The sequence below is a fragment of the Balaenoptera ricei genome, chromosome 19 (assembly GCF_028023285.1).
Source record: "Balaenoptera ricei isolate mBalRic1 chromosome 19, mBalRic1.hap2, whole genome shotgun sequence".
Taxonomy (NCBI): domain Eukaryota; kingdom Metazoa; phylum Chordata; class Mammalia; order Artiodactyla; family Balaenopteridae; genus Balaenoptera; species Balaenoptera ricei.
In genome coordinates, this window is record NC_082657.1 from 2,908,626 (window position 1) to 2,933,090 (window position 24,465).

General features: G+C 40.0%; 1 protein-coding gene across 2 annotated transcripts; it reads left to right on the forward strand.

The window, feature by feature from the left end:
* Positions 1 to 850: 850 nt before the first annotated feature.
* On the forward strand, positions 851 to 13,516 carry RFPL4A (ret finger protein like 4A). Of its 2 annotated transcripts, XM_059905152.1 has the most exons (3): positions 851 to 1,136; positions 3,454 to 3,987; positions 13,470 to 13,516. In XM_059905152.1, the coding sequence occupies exons 1-3, from the start codon at positions 851 to 853 to the stop codon at positions 13,514 to 13,516; spliced, it is 867 nt and encodes a 288-aa protein (XP_059761135.1). The 2 variants fall into 2 exon arrangements, with proteins under 2 accessions (XP_059761135.1, XP_059761133.1); XM_059905150.1 differs by lacking the exon at positions 13,470 to 13,516 and having other exon boundaries at positions 3,454 to 4,034.
* The last annotated feature ends 10,949 nt before the right edge of the window (positions 13,517 to 24,465 follow it).

The window sequence follows — 24,465 nt, forward strand, 5'->3', positions numbered from 1 at the left end:
TATATTAATCTGGTATCCTACAACCTTGCTGAATTCATATTAGTTTCGAGGTGGAGACTTTGTTTCTTTATACAGAGTATCATGTCATCTGCAAATCGTGACAGTTTAACTACTTTCCTGCCAATTTGGATGCCTTTTATTTCTTTTTCCTGTTTAATTGCTACGGCTAGGACTACCAATACTATGATAAATAGAGTGGTAAGAGCAGGCATCCTTGTCTTGTTCCTGAATTTAGAGGAAAGGCTTTCAGCTTTTCACCACTGAGTATTATGTTGGGTGTAGATTGGTTGTAAATGAGCTTTATTATGTGAGATATGTTCCCTCTATAGCTTCTTGATAGGGGTTTTTATCAGGAATGGATGTTGAATTTTGTGAAATGCTTTTTCTGCATCTATTGAGATGATCATGTGATTTTTATCTTCCTTATAATCAACTTTTGAAAGTTCTCAAGGAGATCATTTATGTTGTCTTTTTCTAATCATGTCTTCCAAACTGAGTGTGCATCTGACACTTACAACACCTTTCAATACGGATGAGCCCCACCTCCGGTGCTCTGTAGCCATACATGGCTGGTGGACACCATATCTGACAGCTCAGGTGTAGTATAAACCCTCTCACCACCTAAATTATACCCCAAGGATGAATCATGTCCTTCATTCCAAACAGCATTTCAAAAATCAGAACTCTGGGGCTATGAGTCATTTATATTTGTACTTATGTTATGTCTTCATTACGTAGTAATAATGATTTCAAATTGCTATGCAAGTAAAGACAAAAGTGACCCAGGGAATAGTATCGATTCAACTCATGGAAATTACAATCTCTTGCACATTTTTCCCATAGAGGACCCATGGCTGAACACTTTAAGGAAGCAAGTAAATGTATGGTTTGCCTGAATTATCTCGAAAACCCCATGTACCTGAAATGTGGATATGTCTGCTGCTTCCAGTGCCTCGATTCACTGCAGAAGGAGGCTGATGGGGAAGGTTTATTGTGCCCCAACTGCTCTGTGGTCTCACAGAAGAATGACCTCAGGCGCGCTCTCAAGCTCGGAGCTCTGGTTTCAAAGGTTAAGGAGTTAGAGCCCCAACTGAGAGCTGTTCTCCAGATGAACCCAAGGATGCGGAATTTCCAAGGTAAGACATCTATACAAACTGCCCTCAACCCATAAAGGGCCCAGGAAAAAGCACCTTTTCAAAAGCTCTCCACTAAATAAGGGCACTAGCTGAATTCTGGCACCTGAAATTTCTATTCTTTCCAAGAAACCATTGTTCTCGCCTGTAAGTATAGATAAGAACTATCTGTTGACTTTTTAGAAATTTTTATTGGGGTATAGTTGATTTACAATGTTGTGTTAGTTTCAGGTGTACAGCAAAGTCAATCAGTTATACATATACATATATCCACTCTTTTTTAGATTCTTTTCTCATATAGGTCATTACAGAGTATTGAGTAGAGTTCCCTGTGCTATACAGTAGGTCCTTATTAGTTATCTGTTTTATATATAATAGTGTGTATGTGTCAATCCCAATCTCCCAATTTATCCCTCCCCCGCTTCCCCATATCTGTAGATTTTTAAGAAAAGATAATATTTAGGCCATGCCCTAGTCCTGTGCTATCCAATATTAGATACATTGGAATATTTCCAATGGCCACTGGCAGCTCCTGATCACTTGAAATGTGGCGATTGCCACAAGTAGAAATCAGATGTGGATATATTGGAGGATATGGAATGTATTATTAAAATCAATTATACCTGATTGTTATTTTTAAACACATAAGAAAATTTAAAATCCACACGGGGCTCTCGTTGCGTTTCTTTGGGTGGCACTGCGACACAATCTGGTTTTTCAACTTTGAGGATGTATAAATTCCCTGACCATCCAGTTTAAATGCGGGTTCTTCTTCTTGAGCTCTGGGCCGACCTGTGAATCTGGATTTCTGACTTGAGCTCCAGTGGTGCTGGTAGTGAAGGTTCATGGCCCACACTTTGAGTAACAGGCCCCTGCATCTAGTGAATCTGAACCCTTCAGGCAGCGAGGCCCAGAGATATGCACTGTTTAAAAGCCCCAGGTGATTCTATGTGCGGTGAGTGTGGACAAGGAATACTTAGAGCACAAGCCCCCCAGGGAAAAGGATGGTGAAAGTGCACGTGGTCGTGACTGTAGGTTTCAGTCCTGTTGCCGAGTCTGGACCTGAGCACTGCAGCATGCGCTTCACTCCCTGACCTGGACCTAAGATGCCTGATTCAGGCTCAGAATTCTGAGCAAAGGGGAATTATCACAGCTTAGCTGCGTGTCTAATTCGGAATGCTAGGACAGACCTCCCAGGCTCATTGGAGAGTGCCACAGTCTCATTCTGTCACCCATTCCCTGCCTCCTACGATGGGTCCTTGGGTGTGAATGGGGTGTGATGATTGCGCGATGATACACCTTCCAGCCAGCAGTGTCATTGGGAAAGTAACCACTTGTTTTACTTCTTGAGTGAGTTTCCGTTTTGCTCCATGCAAACCTGTATTTATGATGATGAAACCTGTCACAGAAACTTGACAAGCCTTCACACGTTCTCTCCAATGGTCAAGAAGTCTGAGCACCTCCCAAAGAACCATGTTATAAAGGAGCCAAGTGAAGCCATTGGCCTTTGGTCCAGAGGGTTTATTTCTGAGGTTCCTGTGGCTCTATGCACATGGTCACATTAGGACAGGCAGGTCTATGCACCCATCCTCATCACAGGGCTAGTTGGAGATGTTGCCAAAACACATAGTACTTCTCCAGTTTACCTGGCCCGTGAGCACTGCCCCATCCAGTTCTGGGTCTAAGTTGCTACAAGATCCCAGTACATCCTTACCCATGTCTATGGGAATCCCTTCCTCTATCTTGACTTCCAGAGTTAACCCATCTCATCCAAAGACCCCTAGCATGTTTTCTTTATATTTTTCTATAGCTCCAGAGAATGAAAAAGGACTGGAATGCAATTGCCTATTCGACAACTCTAAACAAAGAAAGTAGATGCAAAAAGAAGAAAAAAGAAAAAAATACCTTACTATTTCAAAATTATTCTGCAATATGTAAAATCACCATCATTCAAATGTACATTTGATGTCTATATTTTGACAGAGTCTGTGTCAACTGGAAATTTTTGAGAAAAATCAACACCCATGGACTCTGTTTTTCATGTATATCATGTACTGAAGAGAAGAAATAATATTTTAATCAAATCCAATTAATGTAAAGAAAACACCAGTATGAATCAGAAAGACTAGTTCCATTTTAATCATTCATTCTATACACGGAATTGGATCTAATCCAGGTCAGGGAATCTTCCCCAGGAACTTTCTGCTTAGGAAAGAAGTGTAGAGTTAAAGAAGTGAAAGTGAATGAGACATTTGGGACTTTTCAGAAACCATGGATTGTAGTGTCCAGTGTATGTACTTGCTTATTTTTCTTTCCACAGTGGATGTGACCTTGGATGTTGACACAGCCAACAAGTACCTCATCATTTCTGAGGACCTGAAAACTGTCCGTTGTGGGTTTTTCAAGCAGAAGAAGAGGTCCCGACCTGAGAGATTCAGCCGTACAACTTGTGTCCTGGGATTCCCTCTGTTCACCTCTGGCCGCCATTACTGGGAGGTGGACTTGGGGTCCAGCCAAGAATGGGATGTGGGCGTTTGCAAAGAATCTGTGCGTCGACGAGGGAAGACTCAACTGGCTCCAGATCTTGGCTTCTGGACTGTGTGTTTGAGAAATGGAGATGCCTTCTCCGCCCACACTGTGCCTTCCACTGTTCTCAAGGTGAGCCCCAGGTTACATCGAGTGGGGATCTTCCTGGATATGAATATTGGGATTGTTTCCTTTTATCACGTTGCTGATGGATCCCATATTTTTACATTCACTAAAGTTTCCGCTGGGGAACCACTGCGTCCATTTTTTTCTCCTGCATATCCGACTGAGGATGATCAAAGCTTCCTGAGAATCTGTCCTTTGATGAGTCTAGGCACTGATGGCTCCCTGTGGAATCCAGGGCAAAACAAATGAAACTCTGACTACGGAAACATGGATGGAAAATTCTTGTGTACACATAGCTGTGGATGGGAATGTTCCTGTTTGCTACACATGTGGTACAAAAGTGTAGCAGAAAATTATGGAACAATTCATGAATCATTCACACAAATTGTATTAGGGAAAATTACGTTTCCAGAATTAGTGTTATGGTTTCAGGACTTGTTTATTTCTGTTCCAATTATTATGTTCTTTCAGATCAATTTCCAAATGTTTTCTTTTAATTTTCTGTAAGCTGAACTCAGTGCATGATGGAGATTATAAACTAAATAAAGTTCATTTGTGACTCTACAAATGCATTTTTCTACATATTATGGAAATAAGACATGTTTCAACAGTAAAAAAAAAAAAAAAAAAGTGTGCACGTATTCAGTTTCACTCAACAACTGAAAAACACACATTCATTTCAAGTGCACCTTGAACTCTACGGGCCATATTCCATTTCTGTTGGACATTGCCGGTCATGCTCCGACCCTTCTACCCCCAGCTGGACCTATCTGGCTGTGGCAGGAGGCCTGGCAGAACCTGAGAAGTTGATTTAGTCAACGGGGGACATTCACCATCTTATGCAACATGTGAAGCCATGACAATAAAGGAAATGAAACCCTGTCATTTCTCCAGCTTTTGTGTAAAAATCGAAGTCAGTTTACTTCTCTCAGGACAGAGTATTCAGTCCATTGCCCCTAAATGCACACACACCGCCTGGTGCAGAGATGGCCTCAGGCAACACTTGCTGAATTAATAAACGTCTCCATTCTGCAGACCTTGTCTCTCAAATATGCCTTTTGGAGAAATCTGAGACGTGAAGAAGAAATTCCATCCGAGTGGCCTCACGTCAAGTCCACTGGGTTCTCCTATGGTCCCCACCTGCTTCCACTGATTGCTCAGCTCTGGAGTGACAGTCCCCTGCAGGGGCTTTTATTGGAGATGGTTCCCATTTCCTCCTTATTCACATTCCACCTCCCCTCCTTTAATCCAGTCAAATTTTGATTAATTTCGGGAATACGTGAGAGTTTATTGAAGATAGGGAGGTGAACACAAACAAAGGAAAACAATTTATCCTGAGAGTCATTTTATTTTTGTTAATAGTGTTGAAATAACTTTCTAGGTCTTAGATGGAGCTGCTCCTACTTGGCGGTACCAGGTCAGCAAACTGAATCTAATGTAATTCTTGTTTCCCTGTAAGTGCTCCACTGGATCATAAACAGAATATATCCAGTCAGCCAACCTCTAATAGCCAAGCCACCTCTGGATGCTGTACTTATTTCCTTGCTTCTTTTCGCCCAAACAACCTTTTGTATGTGGCCCCAGCCAATCAAATATTTTCTATTTTTTACTTCCTTGTTTTTTATTCTTTGTACTATTAAAGCCTCCTGCTACTTCTGCCCTATTTTGCAATTCTTCGAACAGGGACTGTTTCAAAAATGTTAAAGCTTATAACCTAAAATACTTCCTTTAATCATTTTTAACCATATAGATGAAATATTGTTTTACTCTCATTCTGAGATAGATCTGGACTATTATGACTGTTGATGACATTTGGACAAGGAAGGAAAATTTGACACCTGCTACAAAATAGGTGAACCTTGAAGATATTATGCTAAGTGAAATGGAGCCCATCTAAAAAGAAAAATACACTATGATTCCATTTATAAGACACTTAAGGAGTCCAATTTATAAAGACAAAGAGTGGTGGTTGCCAGGGCCTGGGAATTGGTGCTAAAACAGTTATTGTTTAATGGGTACAGAGTTTCAGTTTTGCAAACAAAAAGAATTCTGGAGGTAGAGTATAGTGATGATTACACCACAACATGAATGTAGTTAATACCATTGGATTGTACACTTAAGATGGTTAAGGTGATAAATTTCATGTTTTGTGTATTTTGCTATGATTCTTTAAAAAGAAAAAAAACTGAATAAAATTAATAGTGGTGTGTGCAACAACATGAAGCATTTCAACCTACGTGTAATTGGAGTCATGGAAGTTGTAGTGAAAGAGAAAAGGACAGAGAAGTACCTGCTGAAAGATTCCCAATTTTGGCCCCCCAAAAAATATCAATCTACTACTCCAAGAAGCTCAAGAAACCCTAAGTACAAAAGCAAGGAAAATCATACCTAGACATTATCATACTCAAACTAATAAAGGCCAAAGGTAAAGAGAAAATCTTAAATGTTGCAAGAGAATGATGACACATTTATAAGGTTGCATCTATAAAACTACCAAAATTGACATTTTGGGCTAGAATACTTTTTGTGATGAGAGCTGGCCAGTACCTTTTATGTTATTTTGCAAGGTTTCTGGGCTCTACCCTCTTATTTTCTCTTATTCTCCTGTTAACATCTACAGCGTCTGTAGTGATGTCTCTTCTTCATTCCTTCTACTACAGGTAATGTGTTCTCTCTCTCCCCCACCTCTTTCTTACTGCAAATAAAAGTTTATCCATTTCCTTGATCTTGTGGAACCCAACATTGTCTTGATTTCACCTCATATTTCTCAATTTCCTATTTTATTGATTGCCATCATGGTTTTTTGTTTTTTGTTTTTTAATTAATTAATTTAATTTATTTATTTTTGGCTGTGTTGAGTTTTTGCTGCTGCACGTGGGCTTTCTCTAGTTGCATCCAGCGTGGGCTACTCTTCGTTGAGGTGCGCAGGCTTCTCATTGTGGTGGCTTCTCTTGTTGAGGAGCACGGGCTCTAGGCACTCAGGCTTCAGTAGTTGTGGCATGCAAGCTCAGTAGTTGTGGCTTGCGGGCTCTAGAGCACAGGCTCAGTAGTTGTGGCACATGGGCTTTGTTGCTCCGTGGCATGTGGGATCTTCCGGGACCAGGGATCAAACCTGTGTCCCCTGCATTGGCAGGCAGATTCTCAACCACTGCGCCACCAGGAAAGCCCTGCCATCATGGTTTTTATTACTTCTTTACTTCTATATCTTCTGAAGGTGAATTGCTCTTAGTGTACTAACTTAAAGTAGATGCTTCTATAACTGATCATGGTACTTTCATCCTTGCTAATACAAGTATTTAGCGTTCTATATTTACCTCTAACATGTGCATCTACACATTTTGATAAGTTGTGCTTTTATTTTTGTTCAGTTCATGATATTTTCTAATTCTCTTGTAATTTCATCTTTGCTCTCTCTTTTTAGAAGTGTGTTGTTTCACTGTCACACATGTGGAGATTTCCCAGATTTCTTTCTGTTTCTGATATCTAATTTAATTCTGTTGCCATTAGAGAACATGTATAGAGAATGTGTATATTATACCAGTTTTATAATTAATGAGTTTTTCTTCTAGACCTATATATTTTCCTGGTCCAAAATTTACATGTAGCCACATTAACAAAAGTGAAAAGAAACTGTGTCAATTATTTTAACATTATAAACGTTGCCATTTCAAACTATAATCAATTCTGAAAAGTTCTTGACAAGATAGTTTACTATCTCTCTATATTAACACATGTTTGAAATCCAGTGTGTATTTTATAATCAAAGCATCTCTCAGATGAATGCATTTCAAGTGCTCAGTAGCCACATGGGTCTGAAGCTACCGAACCGGACAGCCAAAATCTAGACCCTTTCACCAGCTCAGTGAAAAGTCTTATGAGGAATCATGTCTTTCAACTAATCAGCATTTAAAATATCAGAACCAGGACCAGGAGTATTTCTGTTTGTATCTTCATTACCTAGTGCTAGGGATGGCACACAATAGGTCCACAGTAACTCGATGTGTCTAAATGGGTGGGGACAGATTCTGGGGATGAATAATCATTCAACACATTAAATCATTATCATGAACATTTTCCCCAAGCAGAGACGAAGAGCTGAACACTTTAAAGAAGCAGTAGCTGTCCTATCTGCCTGACTTATCTTTTAAAATCCATGTACCTGAAATGTGGACATGTCTGCTGGCCCCAGTGCATCAATTCACTGCAGAAGGAGCCAATGGGGAGGATTAATTGTGCCCCTTGTGCTGTGTGGTCTCTCAGAAGAATGAAATCAGAACCATTTCCCAGCTGAGAGAACTGGTACCCAAGAACCAATTATCAACTGAAATTTCCAACTATCAATTGATAATTCCAGTGATCAATTTAATGCATTCTAATGTTATCTCTCTATATTTTCTAATAAATGCTTTTTCTTAATCCCTCTCTGCATGTCCAGAAATGGTTCTGTTTGGCAATAATTGCCCAGAACACAGGGAGAGGCTGGTGGTCCAACGAGAGACTCAAGGAGAGAGATCCATGTGTGTCTTAGAACAAATTACAATCTCCTTGCAGAGTCATGTGGACACAACAGAGACCTGAGGATTTTGAGGAGGGAAACACTGGTTTCAAAGGAGGTATTTTCCAGATTAAACAGACCTGAGACCATAAATATCAAGGGTTGTGGAACTTAAGCTCAGGGGAAAGTCCAGCCTTCAGATCATATGCTGATGATCATGGTGAACAGACTTTGGAACAGTTTGGAAAACTGAGACCATGAAGGAAAATGCCCAATGGGAAACATAATGAAGGGGGCCCCTGGTGCACTTTGAGTGTCCCCTCCTCCCCATTTATGACTTTCATTCTGAACTTGAATTCTTCCAAAGCCAACATAGAAAACTTCCTCTGCTCTCTGCTCTCTGCTCATGTAGATCTTCTCAGTAATTACCAGGAGTTGTCACTAATCCCCAGACGTGGATGAGGGTGAGGAGCACTGAGGATAAGATTTGCTCCTCATTGGAGATGCCTCAGACTCTCCATGCAGACAGTGTCACCTCCACTACAGATGACATGATAATGGCACCTCTGGGGGGAGATCAGGTCCAGGCACCCTGTCCCTATAACTATGGCCCATCCTGATTGACACTTCCCTGCACAGAGCTCTGGAGCCTGGTCCAGGCAGATGAGTGCTTCCTTGTGTTCAATCTCAGGGCAGAAAACAGGAGAGAAGGGCTCTCCAACAGGAGAGGAACTCAGAGCTGTGCTGTCAGCACCATTAGGCAGGACAGGTGCTCACCCTGCCTTGTCCTGAGGGGCCCCATTCATGCCCTGGCTGGGCAGGTAGAAAGTGGGAATGTGCTGGGGTGTGTATCTGAGTGGGACCAGAGCCATGAGGTTCACTGCAAATCCCTGTGCCCTGGAGTCCCTGAAAATGATGGAAAGAGGGATGGGGTCACTGTGGAATCTGTGATGAGCCTTTTATGGCCAGAGTCACTGAGCTTCTCAATCATGTAAAAAAGGGTGTACTGATTTTCTAGGACCTAACATATGAGGGTTGGGTGTACAATTTCTTCCAAGATATACTGTCACCATTCTGGGTGTTCTTAAGTTGTGTGTGTAGGTGTTGCTCATATTTTTATCTAATTGAATGGGGAAATGCCTCATTGTCCTACTTGAACCTGGAGCAAGAAGAGGAAGAAAAAAGAATTTGTAGTGAGATGAAATCCAGTTAATTGTCAAGTCTGCCAAAATGGTGTGAATGTTGGAAAATAACCAATGTATGCCCGTTGTTAAAAATTAGAAATAGGATTAGAATAATGCTGTCTGTGGTAATTCAACACTGCATTTTTATATTTTGAAGTACAGTGGAATGTACCTTGGGCCATGGTGTTGTCTGAATGTTTCTGTCCCCCTGAATTAGTATATTGATATGTAACCTCCAAAGATGACAGTATTAGGATGTGGGGCTTTTGGGAGGTGATTAGGTCATGAGGGTGGAGACCTCATGAACTGTATAAGTGCCCTTATAAAAGAGTCCTCAGAGAGCTCCATAGCCCTTTCCATCATGTAAAGGCACAGCGAGAAGGTGCAAGCCATGAATCAGGAAGGGAACTCTCTCCAGAAGGGGACAATGCTGGTGCCTTGATTTGGACTGCCACCCTCCACAACTGTGAGCAATAAATTTCTGTTGCTTATAACCCACCCAGTGGGTGATATTTCATTATAGCAGCTCAGACAGGCTAAGGCCAATATTGCAAAGGACTGCAGGTGGTCGTCACGGATAAGACAGGGAGACAATGTCTGAGAAGAGGTTGAGAGATTCTTTCCTGGAAGCAACGTGCCCCCTCCCAACCCAACTCTCCCTGTGTCCCTCTCTCCAGGGCTGTGTTCCTGACTCCTTTGTCCATTGTCCTGGGCACACGGTGAGCTCTCTTAGCAGGTCTTTCTCGTTCTCTTAGGAGGTCTTCACAAACCAGCTCTGATTTCTGTGCTGACTTGGGATGAGGTGAGTTACACACTCCTCTGCTTGTTCAGCATCATATTAATTCCTGCTGCTTCCACTGTATTGTGTGCATTTTTAGTCACAGCAGATATAAAACCCAGAAGTTACGAGGAAGCAACTGGAGCAAGAAGTGCTCAGGCACCAGAGAGAGAAACAACCCCTTAAATTTTGTTTCAGTGAAAGCAGAGCTGTGTCATCAGAAATGTTGTTGGAAAATAGGGCTTCCGAGTCACTCCCTTTGTCTCTTTTGAATGGTTTGCACCTGCTTCTCTTATCACATGGAAACTAACCTGCCCACGCTGGTCCCCCCACACCTGTGGGTGAAGAGAGGCTCGGGGTGGGGGGCGGCAAGCACTGGGGTGTGCGTTCCTGTCACAGCACAAGGGCACCTTCTGTGGGTTTATTTGACTCTGGCTGTGGTGGTGCCCGCATGTGTGACTGTGTGGGGCTGGGGGTCCTGGATTGTGTGGGGGCAGGTGTGTCCTTCTGCAGTTCTGGTTCATGATTGATGGTGTCAGGGAGGCACCCCCTCTGTGGGGTAGGTCTCTGTGTGTCCCAGGAAATGTACAGCCAGGAGGTTTGACCACATCACTCACCCCAGTAAACTCTCAGCCCCATGGGAAGGAGGCCATGGGCCAGGATTGTGGGAGGAGAGGTGCAAGGGGATGAGGGGACCTGCATGCACTTAGGAGTCACTGGAAGGTGTGATGTAGGGAGAAATGAGTGGGGTTTCAGGGGGTTATATGAGGATTTACTGGGCATGAGATTCAAGTCAGATCTTTTGCCAACAAACAATGTTTGGTCGGATTCATTGAGACTAAAGTTTAACAAACTATAGAAATATGGAATTGTACAAGTAATTGTTAGTCAAAGGAGATTTCTGTATAATTAAAATTTCTGATTAGAGGCTTGTATAATACAGGTTTATCAAAGAAACTGCAGGGAAGGGATTGCTCTGTGGTAATGAATCAAGGGTAGAGTGGGATTATATATAAGGATACATTAAAATATATATATCAATACATTCTTGCTATTATTTTGAACAAACTTAACTCTAAGATTAAGAACAAGAAAAATGTTTTTATTTTACCTTCACTTATTCCTCTCCAATGCTCTTTCTTCATGTAGATCCAAATTTCTGATCTGTATCATTTCCCTTCTCTGTAAAAAACCTATTTTAACACTTCTTGCAAAGCAGGTCTACTGACAACAAAGTCCCTCAATTTTACGTCCTCTGAAAAATGTCTTTATTTCTCCTTAATTTTTGAAAAATATTTTTACAGGATAAAGAATTCTAGGTTGGATTTTTTTCTCTTGTAGATATTTCACTCCACTCTCTTCCTTGCTTGCTTAGTTTCTGAGGAGAAGTTGGAAGTCATTGTTAACTCTGTTCCTCTATAGGTAAGGTAAGGTTTCTTCCCTATGGCTTCCTTCAGGAATTTTTCTTTATGTTTGAAAATACAGTAGTTTCAATATGATATGCCTAGGTAAAGAGGGGTTTGGGGGGAGCGGCAAAGTGCATTTATCCTCCTTGGGGTTCTCCGAGCTTACTGGACCCGCGGTTTGGTGTTGTCATCAGTTTGGGCAAATTATCAGTCACTGTTCTTTCAAATATTTCTTCTGTTTCTTTCTCTCTATCTCGCCTTCTGGTAATCCCATTATGCATCTGTTACACCCTTTGTAGTTCTCCCATAGTGCTTGGATATTCTGTTTGTGGCTTGTTTTGTTTTTTTCAGTCTCTGTTCACCTGGCTTTTCAGTTTGCAGGTTTCTATTGATAGATCCTCAAGCTCAGAGATTCCCTCCACATCAGTGTCCGCCAATCTGCTAACAAACCCATCAAAGGTATCCTCCATTTCTTTTTCTTTTTTTTTTTATAATTAATTTATTTTTTGGCTGTGTTGGGTCTTCGTTTCTGTGCGAGGGCTTTCTCTAGTTGTGGCAAGCAGGGGCCACTCTTCATCGCGGTGCGCGGGCCTCTCACTATCGCGGCCTCTCTTGTTGCGGAGCACAGGCTCCAGACGCGCAGGCTCAGTAGTTGTGGCTCACGGGCCTAGTTGCTCCGCGGCATGTGGGATCTTCCCAGACCAGGGCTCGAACCCGTGTCCCCTGTATTGGCAGGCAGACTCTCAACCACTGCGCCACCAGGGAAGCCCCATGGTATACTTTTGCACATAATCCAGTATTGCTCCAGATAAATGTTACTCCGGAGTGGGTGGAGATTTTATTTCATAGGTGAAGATAAGAATCCTGGGAAATGAAGGAGGTATTTTTCTATTTTAGTATGTATCTTTTTTTCACTCATATTTCTCCAACATACTGTAATGTTACACAGGAAATCAGTGTTGTTCAATGTGCTGATTCACCTTTAAACCTGAATCTTCTTTACATGGTTGACCCTAGTAAATATGATTGATTAGATGGATGAAGTAATGTGAGGGAGGGAGAAGAAGCTGCCTGTTTCATATTTCTCACTTGAACGTCTGGTTTTCATCACTGAAGAACAGAGACTTGGGTCTTATTTTTCTATTTGTCCTATCTGCTTCTTTCTCTCTTTGTTTTTTCTTTTGCCTTCTTTTGGGACAGTCTGGTGTTTATAATATTCCATTTTTTAGATTGATAGAGTTAAGGTATAACAATTTTTATTGATGGTTTTAGCTATCACATACAGGTTCCAATAGTATTATATTGTAGTTAGAAGTATTGTTGACGGGCTTCCCTGGTGGCACAGTGGTTAAGAATCTGCCTGCCAATGCAGGGGACACGGGTTGGAGCCCTCATCCAGGAAGGTCCCACATGCCACAGAGCAACAAAGCCTGTGTGCCACGACTACTAAGCCTGTGCTCTGGAGCCCACAAGCCACAACTACTGAGCCCACCTGCCACAACTACTGAAGCCCACGCACCTAGAGCCCATGCTCCACAAAAGAGAAGCCACCGCAATGAGAAGCCTGCGCACTGCAACGAAGAGTAGCCCCTGCTCGCGGCAACTAGAGAAAGCCCTAGAGAAAGCCCACGTGCAGCAATGAAGACCCAACGCAGCCATAAATAAATAAATTTATTCTTTTTAATGCTGAAAATAAGACATGGAACAACATAAATGACCATCAAAAGATGAATGGGTAGGGAATTCCCTGGTGGTCCAGTGGTTAGTACTCTACGCTTCCACAGCAGGGGGCGCTGGTTCCACCCGTGTTGGGGAACTGAGATCCTGCAAGCCGCGCAGCGTGGCCAATTAAAAAAAAAAAAAAGTGAATGGATAAAGAAAAGAAAGGTTGTGTGTGTGTGTATATATATATATATATGTATATATATATATATATAATGAAATATTAATCTGCCATAAATAAGAAAAAGATCCTACCTTCTAACAACATGGATGGACTTTGAGAGTATTATGCTAAGTGAGATAACTTACACAAAGAAAGAAAAATACTGTGTGATATCTCTTATATGTGGAGTATGAAAGGGCCAATCTCATGAAACAGAGTGGAATAGTGGTTTCCAGGGGCTGGGGTGGGGGAAATGGGAGCTGTTGGCCGAAGGGTAGTAAATATCAACTAAAAAATAAATAAGTTTTAAGGATCTAATGTACAGCATGGTGACTATAATTAACAATACTGTATTATATACTAGAAAGTTCTTAAGAAAGTAGATCTTCAATGTTCTCACCACCAAGTGGAAAAAAGTTAATTATGTCGGGGGATGGAGGTATAAAGCTTATTGTATTTCACAGTATATATATGTGTATCAAAATATCATGTTGCACACCTTAAAACTACCTATGTTATATGTCAATAATATCTCAGTAAAACTTTTTTAAAGAGTAAAGATGCTGTGATATTCTCAGTGCTTCACACCAGAGGACACAGCATGTCTACCTATCCCAATAGTGGTGATGGGCACCTGCCAGGTCTCTCCATGTTACATTGACCATGTGGTCTTTGCATTTGGTTAGTTCTCTACTAGAAGGTATCCTGAGATTGTCCCAGTATGCTCTTCCTCATCACCTCTACACTCACACACATTAGCTCCCAATCACAACTTTTTTTGCCCGAATCAAAATACGATGATTGTCTTATTTCAGCCTTCAACATTTATTGGTAGGAGTCTATTGAAGGAAGAGGTTTCCCTTCACCCGTGTGTTTATTTAATCATTCATTTTTTCATTTATTCACTTTTATTCATATCAAATATACTCCTAAATTCCTATATATTTCAAAGGGATGCATTCTGATGCAACATTGTCTATTTTAATGCTCATTTTGCCCCAGATTTGAGCAGTGTAAGATCAATAAAGCTAAAACAGCCAAAAAAAATTGTTGTAGGCTCATCTTGTACTGGTCCTGATGCAGTCCTGTAATCAGTTATTTTACTAGAAAATACTGATTCCTTCAAATCAAGATGAATGTTTAGGAAGCAAGATCTGCTATTAGCCCTATTAGTATGTTGCTACCAGCATGTCATTTCTTCTGGTACCTTACAGGAAAAAGAGCTCATAGTTGTTTCATTTTCATGAACATACACACACATGTTTATAATGAACTATGAGTTATTCGTGATTCCTCCAATTCAAAACCAGTCCTTAGGACACATCCTACCCTTTCCATCTTCTATGCTTATAAATATCCCAACCAATAAAAAAAATAATAATAAAAAAATAAAAGGAGCTTTTAGAAGCATAAAAAATAAAAATAAATATTCCAACCAACAGTGAGAAACCTGGACCATATTCACCCCAATATATGTATTATATATTCACCCCAATATTCATATTCATAACCTGGACCATATTCACCCCAATATATGTATTATCTACTCAAAGATGGCTTACATGCTTAATATCCCAATCCATAACCACTTTGCCTGTCTTTTTCATGTATCTTACATACTGAAGAGAAAAATATTTAATCAAATAATCTAATACCTTCATGTAAGGAGAATAGCTACTGGGAATAGGAGGATTTTGTTCCACTTATAGCCATTCGTTCTGTATATAAAACTTCACCTATTTAGGGACCAGGTAAGTTTCCCCAAGAAAATTCTGATTTAGGGAAGAAGTGGAATCACAGAGGTGAAAGTGAATGAGCTATTTGTGCCTTTGCAATAAAAGTGAAGAGGATGTCTGTAGTGTGGGTTTTTGCTGCCTGACCTATTTTTCTTTCCACAGTGCGTATGACCTTGGATGTTGACACAGCCGATGACGTCCTCATCATAAATGATGACTTGAGAAGCCTTTGAATTAGCCTTAAAAGAAGAATAAAAACATGAAGACATACTCAGAAACAAGACAGGAAAAGTAACTTCTCAGTGAAAACCCTGTTGGAAACCCATGGGGAGGTGTGGTTGTCCCAGGTATTGGGAGCACTATGGACCTTCAGATGGGGTGGGTAGTGGGCAGTAGAAGTCCCACAAAGTACAAGGAGTTGCACGAGGGAAATTTTTATTACGGCATCAGATAATAAATATTTTAGGCTCATGGGCCATGTGGTCTCTGGCACACCTACTTAATGCTGCCTTTGTAGGTGGAAGCTGCCATAGATAATATAAAGATGGGTGTGACTAGGTTCCAATAAAGCACTCCAATAATTGTTCCAATAATAGGCATCATCTTCCCATGGAATCACGTGGGCATGAGGGATACACAGTATTTTGAGGTGGGAAAGCTGACTTCAAAATGGGGTATTTTCCAGATTTAAAAAAAGACCTAAGGCCCTAAATAGGAAGAACCATGGAATGTAAACTCATTGGAACCAGACTCCTGACCAAATGGTCCTCAGTATTGTGAGGAGATGAAAAGCTTTGAAGAACACACCCAACTGAAAATATAGTAAAAGTCACTGATGCACCTTTGCATGTCCCTTTAATGCCTGAGGACAACTTTGTTTCTGAAACTTTGATTTTCCTCAGGGAACACAGAAAACTTTTTTCACCTGCTGTCCAGCTGCTCATTAAGATCTTCTTTAACTGCTTAATCAGCTGAGGAGGATGACGATGATTAGTGCTGGGGATAAAACTGGCTCCTCGCGGGAGACGCCCCGCACTCTCCATGCAGACAGTGTGGCCGAGACAGCAGATGACGGGATGGTGGCGTCTCTGTGGGGAGAGCAGGTCTGTGGACCGTGTCCCTATAAGTATAAACTCAAGAGCCTCTGACCCATCCTGATCGACACTTCCCTGCACAGAGCTTTGCAGCAGAGACCAGGGAGGTGAGTGCTTCCTTATTTTCAGTCTCAGGGAGAAAACAAACAGGAGAGAGGAAGTCTCCAACAGGAGAGGACCGTGGAGCTGTGTTTGTGCACAAACATTGGGCGGGACACATGCTGACCCTGCCTCACTCTGAGCACCCAAACCCATGATCTGGTTGGATGGAACTGTGATCTAGGGAGCATAGGGTGGGGTTTCTAGTGGGGTCATATGAGGATTCACTGGACATGAACTTCAAGTCAGGACTTTTGCTAAGAAAAGTTTTAAAATGAGATTCACTGGGGCTACAGTAAAATCTAGCATCCTCGAGTGCCAGAGAATTTGCTGGTAATTATAATTCAGAGGAGAGCTCAGAATAAATAAATTTCTGTATTTCCTCCCTCAGTTGTTGGAGATGATGTGGGATAGCAGTAGGTGATGATCACAGGACGCTCCTTGTGTCCAGACACTTTGGGCTGAGTATCTATTAGTCAATAAGGAGAATACTACTTGTCTTCACCTAGCTCTCAATGTATTAGGAAGACAGAGGAAAAAGGAGTATTAAAAAAAAAACAACAAAAGTATGAGTTTTGTTTTGAGACTAAAAGAGTGACTTGGCCACAGTGATTGAGGATGGCTATCAGGTGTCTATGAGCAGGTGAAATCAGCTGGGCTGGAGTCCAAGGAGGAGTGAGGCAATTGAAGTAAAGGGAGAGGCGAACTCCAGGAAGGGGGGAGAATGTGAAGTGCTGTGATGAAAGTAAAATGTGATTCTTGCTTTTTTAAGGGAAATAAATTCAGCTGGACTTAATGAGAAAAAGGAGGAGAGGACCGTATATGTGCGAAATGCACTTAGTTTCCTGACCGTGAATATTATTATCATCCCTCACATTCCTGCCAGTGGTAAGTAATGAAATGAATGTTTTCTTTTCAGAAAACCAACTCTTGGTTTCGTTGATCTTTTCTGCTGTTCCTCTGGTTTCTATTTCATTTACTTATGCTCTGGTCTTTGTTACTTACTTCCTTCTGCCAACTTTGGGCTTAGTTTGTTCTTTTTAGTTTTGTGATGTATAAAGTTTGAGAGCTTTCATTTTTTCTCTTTTTTTTTTTTTAAGAAATTGTTGCTTTTATTTTTAAATTTTAGGGAAATTCATCTCATTATCAGTAATTAGAAATTACTTATTTCAGTAATTAGAGACAATGCATGTAATATGACGTTATACTGCTACCCACAGAACCTTAATCTTATTTAGAAAAGTTAGCATTACTGTGACTTTTTTCTTTCTGGAATTCTTTTCAGAAAACTGATTAATTCCCTTGAAGAATGTTTTGTATTATACTGATTAATTCGTGTTATGCTGAAAAACTACATTTCAAAAAAATGTTCGTAGTTGAAAATAATCCCGGCTATTACTGTACTGCTCAGTTGTGTCCAGTATATTTTTGTTATGCTGTAGATCTCCAGAACTTTTCCATCTTTACAAAGCTGATCTCTATATCCTTTAAAAAACAAGTTGTTATTTTTCTCTCTCCCCAGCCACTGGTATCCACCATTTTACGTTGATATTCTATATATATATTTGACGACCTTAGGTACCACATGTGTGTGGAATTCTAAAGCATTTGTGTGTGTGATGGGCTTATTTCACTGGCATATTGTCCTCAAGTTTAATCCATGTTGTTTCATGTGACAGGAGTTCCCTTTAAAGGCTGAATAATATTTCATTGAGGGTTTACACCATATTTTATTTACCCATTCATCTGAAGATCAACATTTGGGTTGTTTCTGCCTCTTCACTATTGGAAATAGTGCTGCTGTGAACATGCGTTTGCAAATGTCTCTTCAAGTCTTTGCTTTCTATTATTTTGGATATGTACCTAGTATTTGGATGACTTGGTCGTATGGTAGTTCTAGTTTTGATTTTTTGAGGATCTGCCATGTTTCCTGTAGTGGTTGCTGCATTTTATAAACTTAGCAACAGTGCACAAGTGTTTGAATTTCTCCTCATCCTCAAAAACGGTTGTTATTTTCTGGGTTTTTTCAAGAGTAATAATGTTAATTTGGGTAAGAGGATATCTTATTTTGGTTCCCTTTTGCATTTCTCTAAAGATTAGTAATCTTAAGCACCTTCTCATATTCTGGTTGGCCATTTGTATAACATCTTTAGAGAAGTGTCTATTTAAAGTCGTTTGCTCACTTGTTAATCAGATTGTTTGTTTTTAGTTAAGTTGCAGGAGTTCTTTACATATTTTAGATATTAACACCTTAGCAGATATGTGATAAGTTATATTTCACTCGGTTGTGTCCTTTGATTCATAGCAGTTTTGAGTTTGATGTAGTCTCATTTGTCTATTTTTGGTTTTGCTGCCTGTGCTTTTCATGTCATATCCAAGAAATCGATTCTAAATCCAACATCAAGAATTTTTCAGCTATTATTTTCTTATAGGGGTTTGATAGTTTGGCGCTGTGTGTTTAGACTTTTAAAATATTTTGAATTAATTTTGTGTATGGCGTAAGTGTCCAGCTTCTTCATTTTGTATGTGGATATCCAACTGGCCCAGCATTATTTGTTGAAGAGACTCTATTTCACCACTGAGAGATATGGGCACCCTTGTCGAAAATCATTTGATCGTATAAATGCGGTGGGGTATCTCTGGGGTCCCTAGTCTTCTCCATTGCCCTGTATATCTGCATACCACATTGTTTTCATTAATAATTTTTTGCGGTAAGTTTTGAAATCAGGAATTGTGAGACCACAAACTTTGTTCTTTTGTAAGATTGCTTTGAACATTCAAGGGTCCCTTGAAATTCCTTATGAATTTTAAGGTAGATTTTTCTATTTCTGAAAAAAAACTGTTGGGATTTTAATAGGATTTGCACAGAATCTGTAAATAGCTTTAGACATTATTGACATCTTAACAATACTAAGGGCTTCCCTGGTGGCGCAGCTGTTAAGAATCCACCTGCCAGTTCAGGAGGCACAGGTTTGAGCCCTGGTCTGGGAAGATCCCACATGCCGCAGAGCAACTAAGCCCCTGCGCTACAACTACTGAGCCTGCGCTCTAGAGCCCGCGCACCACAACTACTGAGCACTCGTGCCACAACTACTGAAGCCCGCACACCTAGAGCCCGTGCTCCGCAACAAAGAGAAGCCACTGCAGTGAGAAGCCCGCGCACCGCGACAAAGAGTAGCCCCCGCTCACCACAACTAGAGAAAGCCCGCACACAGCAGAGAAGACCCAAAGCAGCCAAAAATAAAAATAAATAAATTTTTTTTTTAATTAAAAAAAAAAAACAATAGTAAGTCCTCCAGTCCATGAATACAGGATGTCTTTCCATGTATTTGTGTTTTCTTTAGTGTTTTCCATCAATGTTTTTAAATTTTCAGTGGACAAGTCTTTCTCTTCCTTGGTTAGGTGTATTCCTCAGAATTTAATCTTTTGATGGTATTGTAAATGGAATATTAAATTTCCTTTACATATTGTTCATTTAACCTAAAGTTTTATATTTTTATAAAACTTCCTTGTTTCATTAATTTATAAAAGGCAGCCTCCTATTTCAGATTCTCCTATTTCCTAGATCCAGAACACCATCACCTAGAGGTGCCTGGCGTCCTCATTTTCGTTTCTCTTCCTTTCCTTCCACTCATTGATGTGGGTATTTTCTCAGTCGTCTGATGTGTTTCTGCATTTCTCTCAGAAGGAAGTAATCTGTGTGTAAGTGTATTCAGTGTGTCCATGGGAGGAGGGAGCCTCCTGTGTTGCCATCATGGTGACATCACCCGATACATTCTTTTTTTTTTAACATCTTTATTGGAGCATAATTGCTTTACAGTGTTGTGTTAGTTTCTGCTGTATAACAAAGTGAATGAGCTCTACGTATACATATATCCCCATATCCCCTCCCTCTTGTGTCTCCCTCCCACCCTCCCTATCCCACCCCTCTAGGTGGTCACAAAGCACCGAGCTGATCTCCCTGTGCTATGCGGCTGCTTCCCACTAGCTAGCTATTTTACATTTAGTAGTGTATATATGTCCATGCCACTCTCTCACTTCGTCCCAGCTTACCCTTCCCCCTCCCCACATCCTCAAGTCCATTCTCTACGTCTGCGTCTTTATTCTTGTCCTGCCCCTAGGTTCATCAGAACCATTTTTTTTTTTTTAGATTCCATATATATATGTTAGCATATGGTATTTGTTTTTCTCTTTCTCACTTACTTCACTCTGTATGACAGACTCTAGGTCTATCCACCTCACTACAAATAACTCAATTTCATTGCTTTTTATGGCTGAGTAATATTCCATTGTATATATGTGTCACATCTTCTTTATCCATTCATCTGTCAATGGACACTTAGGTTGCTTCCATGTCCTGGCTGTGGTAAATAGACCTTCAATGAACATTGCAGTACATGACTCTTTTTGAATTATGGTTTTCTCAGGGTATATGCCAAGTAGTGGGATTGCTGGGTCACATGGTAGTTCTATTTTTAGTTTTTTGAGGAACCTCCATACTGTTCTCCATAGTGGCTGTATCAATTTACATTCCCACCAACAGTGCAGGAGGGTTCCCTTTTCTCCACACCCTCTCCAGCATTTATTGTTTGTAGATTTTTTGATGATGGCCATTCTGACCGGTGTGAGGTGATACCTCACTGTAGTCTTGATTTGCATTTCTCTAATGATTAGTGATGTTGAGCATCCTTTCAGGTGTTTGTTGGCAGTCTGTATATCTTCTTTGGAGAAAGGTCTATTTAGGTTTTCTGCCCATTTTTGGATTAGGTTGTTTGTTTTTTTGATATTGAGCTGCATGAGCTGCTTGTATATTTTGGAGATTAATCCTTTGTCAGTTGCTTCGTTTGCAAATATTTTCTCCCATTCTGAGGGTTGTCTTTTTGTCCTGTTTATGGTTTTCTTTGCTGTGCAAACGCTTTGAAGTTTCATTAGGTCCCATTTGTTTATTTTTGTTTCAATTTCCATTTCTCTAGGAGGTGGGTCAAAAAGGATCTTGCTGTGATTTATGTCATAGAGTGTTCTGCCTATGTTTTCCTCTAAGAGTTTGATAGTGTCTGGCCTTACATTTAGGTCTTTTAACCATTTTGAGTTTATTTTTGTGTATGGTGTTATGCAGTGTTCTAATTTCATTCTTTTACATGTAGCTGTCCAGTTTTCCCAGCACCACTTACTGAAGAGGCTGTCTTTTCTCCATTGTATATTCTTGCCTCCTTTATCAAAGACAAGGTGATCATATGTGTGTGAGTTTATATCTGGGCTTTCTATCCTGTTCCATTGATCTATATTTGTTTTTGTGCCAGTACCGTACTTTCTTTTCTTCCGTTTTTCTTTCTCAAGATTGTTTTGGCTATTAGGGGTCTTTTGTGTTTCCATACAAATTGTGAAATTTTTTGTCCTAGTTCGGTGAAAAATGCCAGTGGTTGTTTGATAGGGATTGCATTGAATCTGTAGATTGCTTTGGGTAGTATAGTCATTTTCGCAATGTTGATTCTTCCAGTCCAAGAACATGGTATATCTCTCCATCTCTTTGTATCATCTTTAATTTCTTTCATCAGTGTCTTATAGTTTCCTGCATACAGGTCTCCTTAGGTAGGTTTATTCCTAGGGTATTTTATTCTTTTTGTTGCAATGGTAAATGGGATTGTTTCCTTAATTTCTCTTTCAGATTTTTCATCATTAGTGTATAGGAATGCAAGAGATTTCTGTGCATTAATTTTGTATCCTGCTACTTTACCAGATTCATTGATTAGCTCTAGTAGTTTTCTGGTAGCATCTTTAGGATTCTCTATGTATAATATCATGTCATCTGCAAACAGTGACAGTTTTACTTATTCTTTTCCGATTTGGATTCCTTTTATTTCTTGTTCTTCTCTGATTGCTGTGGCTAAAACTTCCAATACTATGTTGAAATATAGTGGTGAGAGTGGGCAACATTGTCTTCTTCCTGGTCTTAGTTGAAATGGTTTCAGTTTTCACCATTGAGAACGACGTTGGCTGTGGGTTTGTCATATATGGCCTTTATTATGTTGAGGTAAGTTCCCTCTATGCCTACTTTCTGGAGGGTTTTTATCATAAATGGGTGTTGAATTTTGTCGAAAGCTTTTTCTGCATCTATTGAGATGATCATATGGTTTTTCTCTTTCAATTTGTTAACATGGTTTATCACATTGATTTGTGTATATTGAAGAATCTTTGCATTCCTGTGATAAACCCCACTTGATCATGGTATATGATCCTTTTAACGTGCTGTTGGATTCTGTTTGCTAGTATTTTGTTGAGGATTTTTGCATCTATGTTCATCACTGATATTGGGCTGTAGTTTTCTTTTTTTGTGGCATCTTTGTCTGGTTTTGGTATCAGGGTGATGGTGGCCTCGTAGAATGAGTTTGGGAGTGTTCCTCCCTCTGCTATATTTTGGAAGAATTTGAGAAGGATAGGTGTTAGCTCTTCTCTAAATGTTTGATAGAATGTGCCTGTGAAGCCATCTGGTCCTGGGCTTTTGTTTGTTGGAAGATTTTTAATCACAGTTTCAATTTCAGTGCTTGTGATTGGTCTGTTTATATTTTCTGTTTCTTCTTGGTTCAGTCTCGGAAGGTTGTGCTTTTCTAAGAATTTGTCCATTTCTTCCAGATTGTCTATTTTATTGGCATATAGTTGCTTGTAGTAATCTCTCATGATCCTTTGTATTTCTGCAGTGTCAGTTGTTACTTCTCCTTTTTCATTTCTAATTCTGTTGACTTGAGTCTTCTCCCTTTTTTTTTTTTTGAGTCTGGCTAATGGTTTATCAATTTTGTTTATCTTCTCAAAGAACCAGCTTTTAGTTTTATTGATCTTTGCTATTGTTTTCTTTGTTTCTATTTCATTTATTTCTGCTCTGATCTTTATGATTTCTTTCCTTCTGCTAACTTTGGGTTTTGTTTGTTCTTCTTTCTCTAGTTCCTTTAGGTGTAAGGTTAGATTGTTTACTTGAGATTTTTCTTGTTTCTTTAGGTAGGCTTGTATAGCTATAAACTTCCCTCTTAGAACTGCTTTTGCTGCATCCCATAGGTTTTGGATCATCGTGTTTTCATTGTCATTTGTCTCTAGGTATTTTTTGATTTCCTCTTTGATTTCTTCAGTGATCTCTTGGTTATTTAGTAACATATTGTTTAGCCTCCATGTGTTTGTGTTTTTTACGTTTTTTTCCCTGTAATTCATTTCTAATCTCATAGCGTTGTGTTCAGAAAAGATGCTTGATATGATTTCAATTTTCTTAAATTTACTGTGGCTTGACTTGTGACCCAAGATGTGATCCATCCTGGAGAATGTTCCATGTGCACTTGAGAAGAAAGTGTAATCTGCTGTTTTTGGATGGAATGTCCTATAAATATCAATTAACTCTATCTGGTCTATTGTGTCATTTAAAGCTTCTGTTTCCTTATTTATCTTCATTTTGGATGATCTGTCCATTGGTGTAAGTGAGGTGTTAAAGTCCCCCACTATTATTGTGTTACTGTCGATTTCCTCTTTTATAGCTGTTAGCAGTTGCCTTATGTATTGAGGTGCTCCTATGTTGGGTGCATATATATTTATAATTGTAATATCTTCTTCTTGGATTGATCCCTTGATCATTATGGAGTGTCCTTCCTTGTCTCTTGTAACATTCTTTATTTTAAAGTCTATTTTATCTGATATGAGTATAGCTACTCCAGCTTTCTTTTGATTTCCATTTGCATGGAATATCTTTTTCCATCCCCTAACTTTCAGTCTGTATGTGTCCCTAGGTCTGAAGTGGGTCTCTTGTAGACAACATATTTATGGGTCTTGTTTTTGTATCCATTCAGCAAGCCTGTGTCTTTTGGTTGGAGCATTTAATCCATTCACGTTTAGGTAATTATCGATATGTATGTTCCTATGACCATTTTCTTAATTGTTTTGGGTTTGTTTTTGTAGGTCCTTTTCTTCTCTTGTGTTTCCCACTTAGAGAAGTTCCTTTAGCATTTGTTGTAGAGCTGGTTTGGTGG

Coding starts and splice junctions, on each gene's coding strand:
- RFPL4A (XM_059905152.1), top strand. CDS start 851: ATGGCTGAACACTTTAAGGAAGCAAGTAAATGTATGGTTTGCCTGAAT. Junction 1,137..3,453: donor AAGGATGCGGAATTTCCAAG/GTAAGACATCTA, acceptor TTCTTTCCACAG/TGGATGTGACCTTGGATGTT. Junction 3,988..13,469: donor GAGAATCTGTCCTTTGATGA/GTCTAGGCACTG, acceptor TGGGGAACTGAG/ATCCTGCAAGCCGCGCAGCG.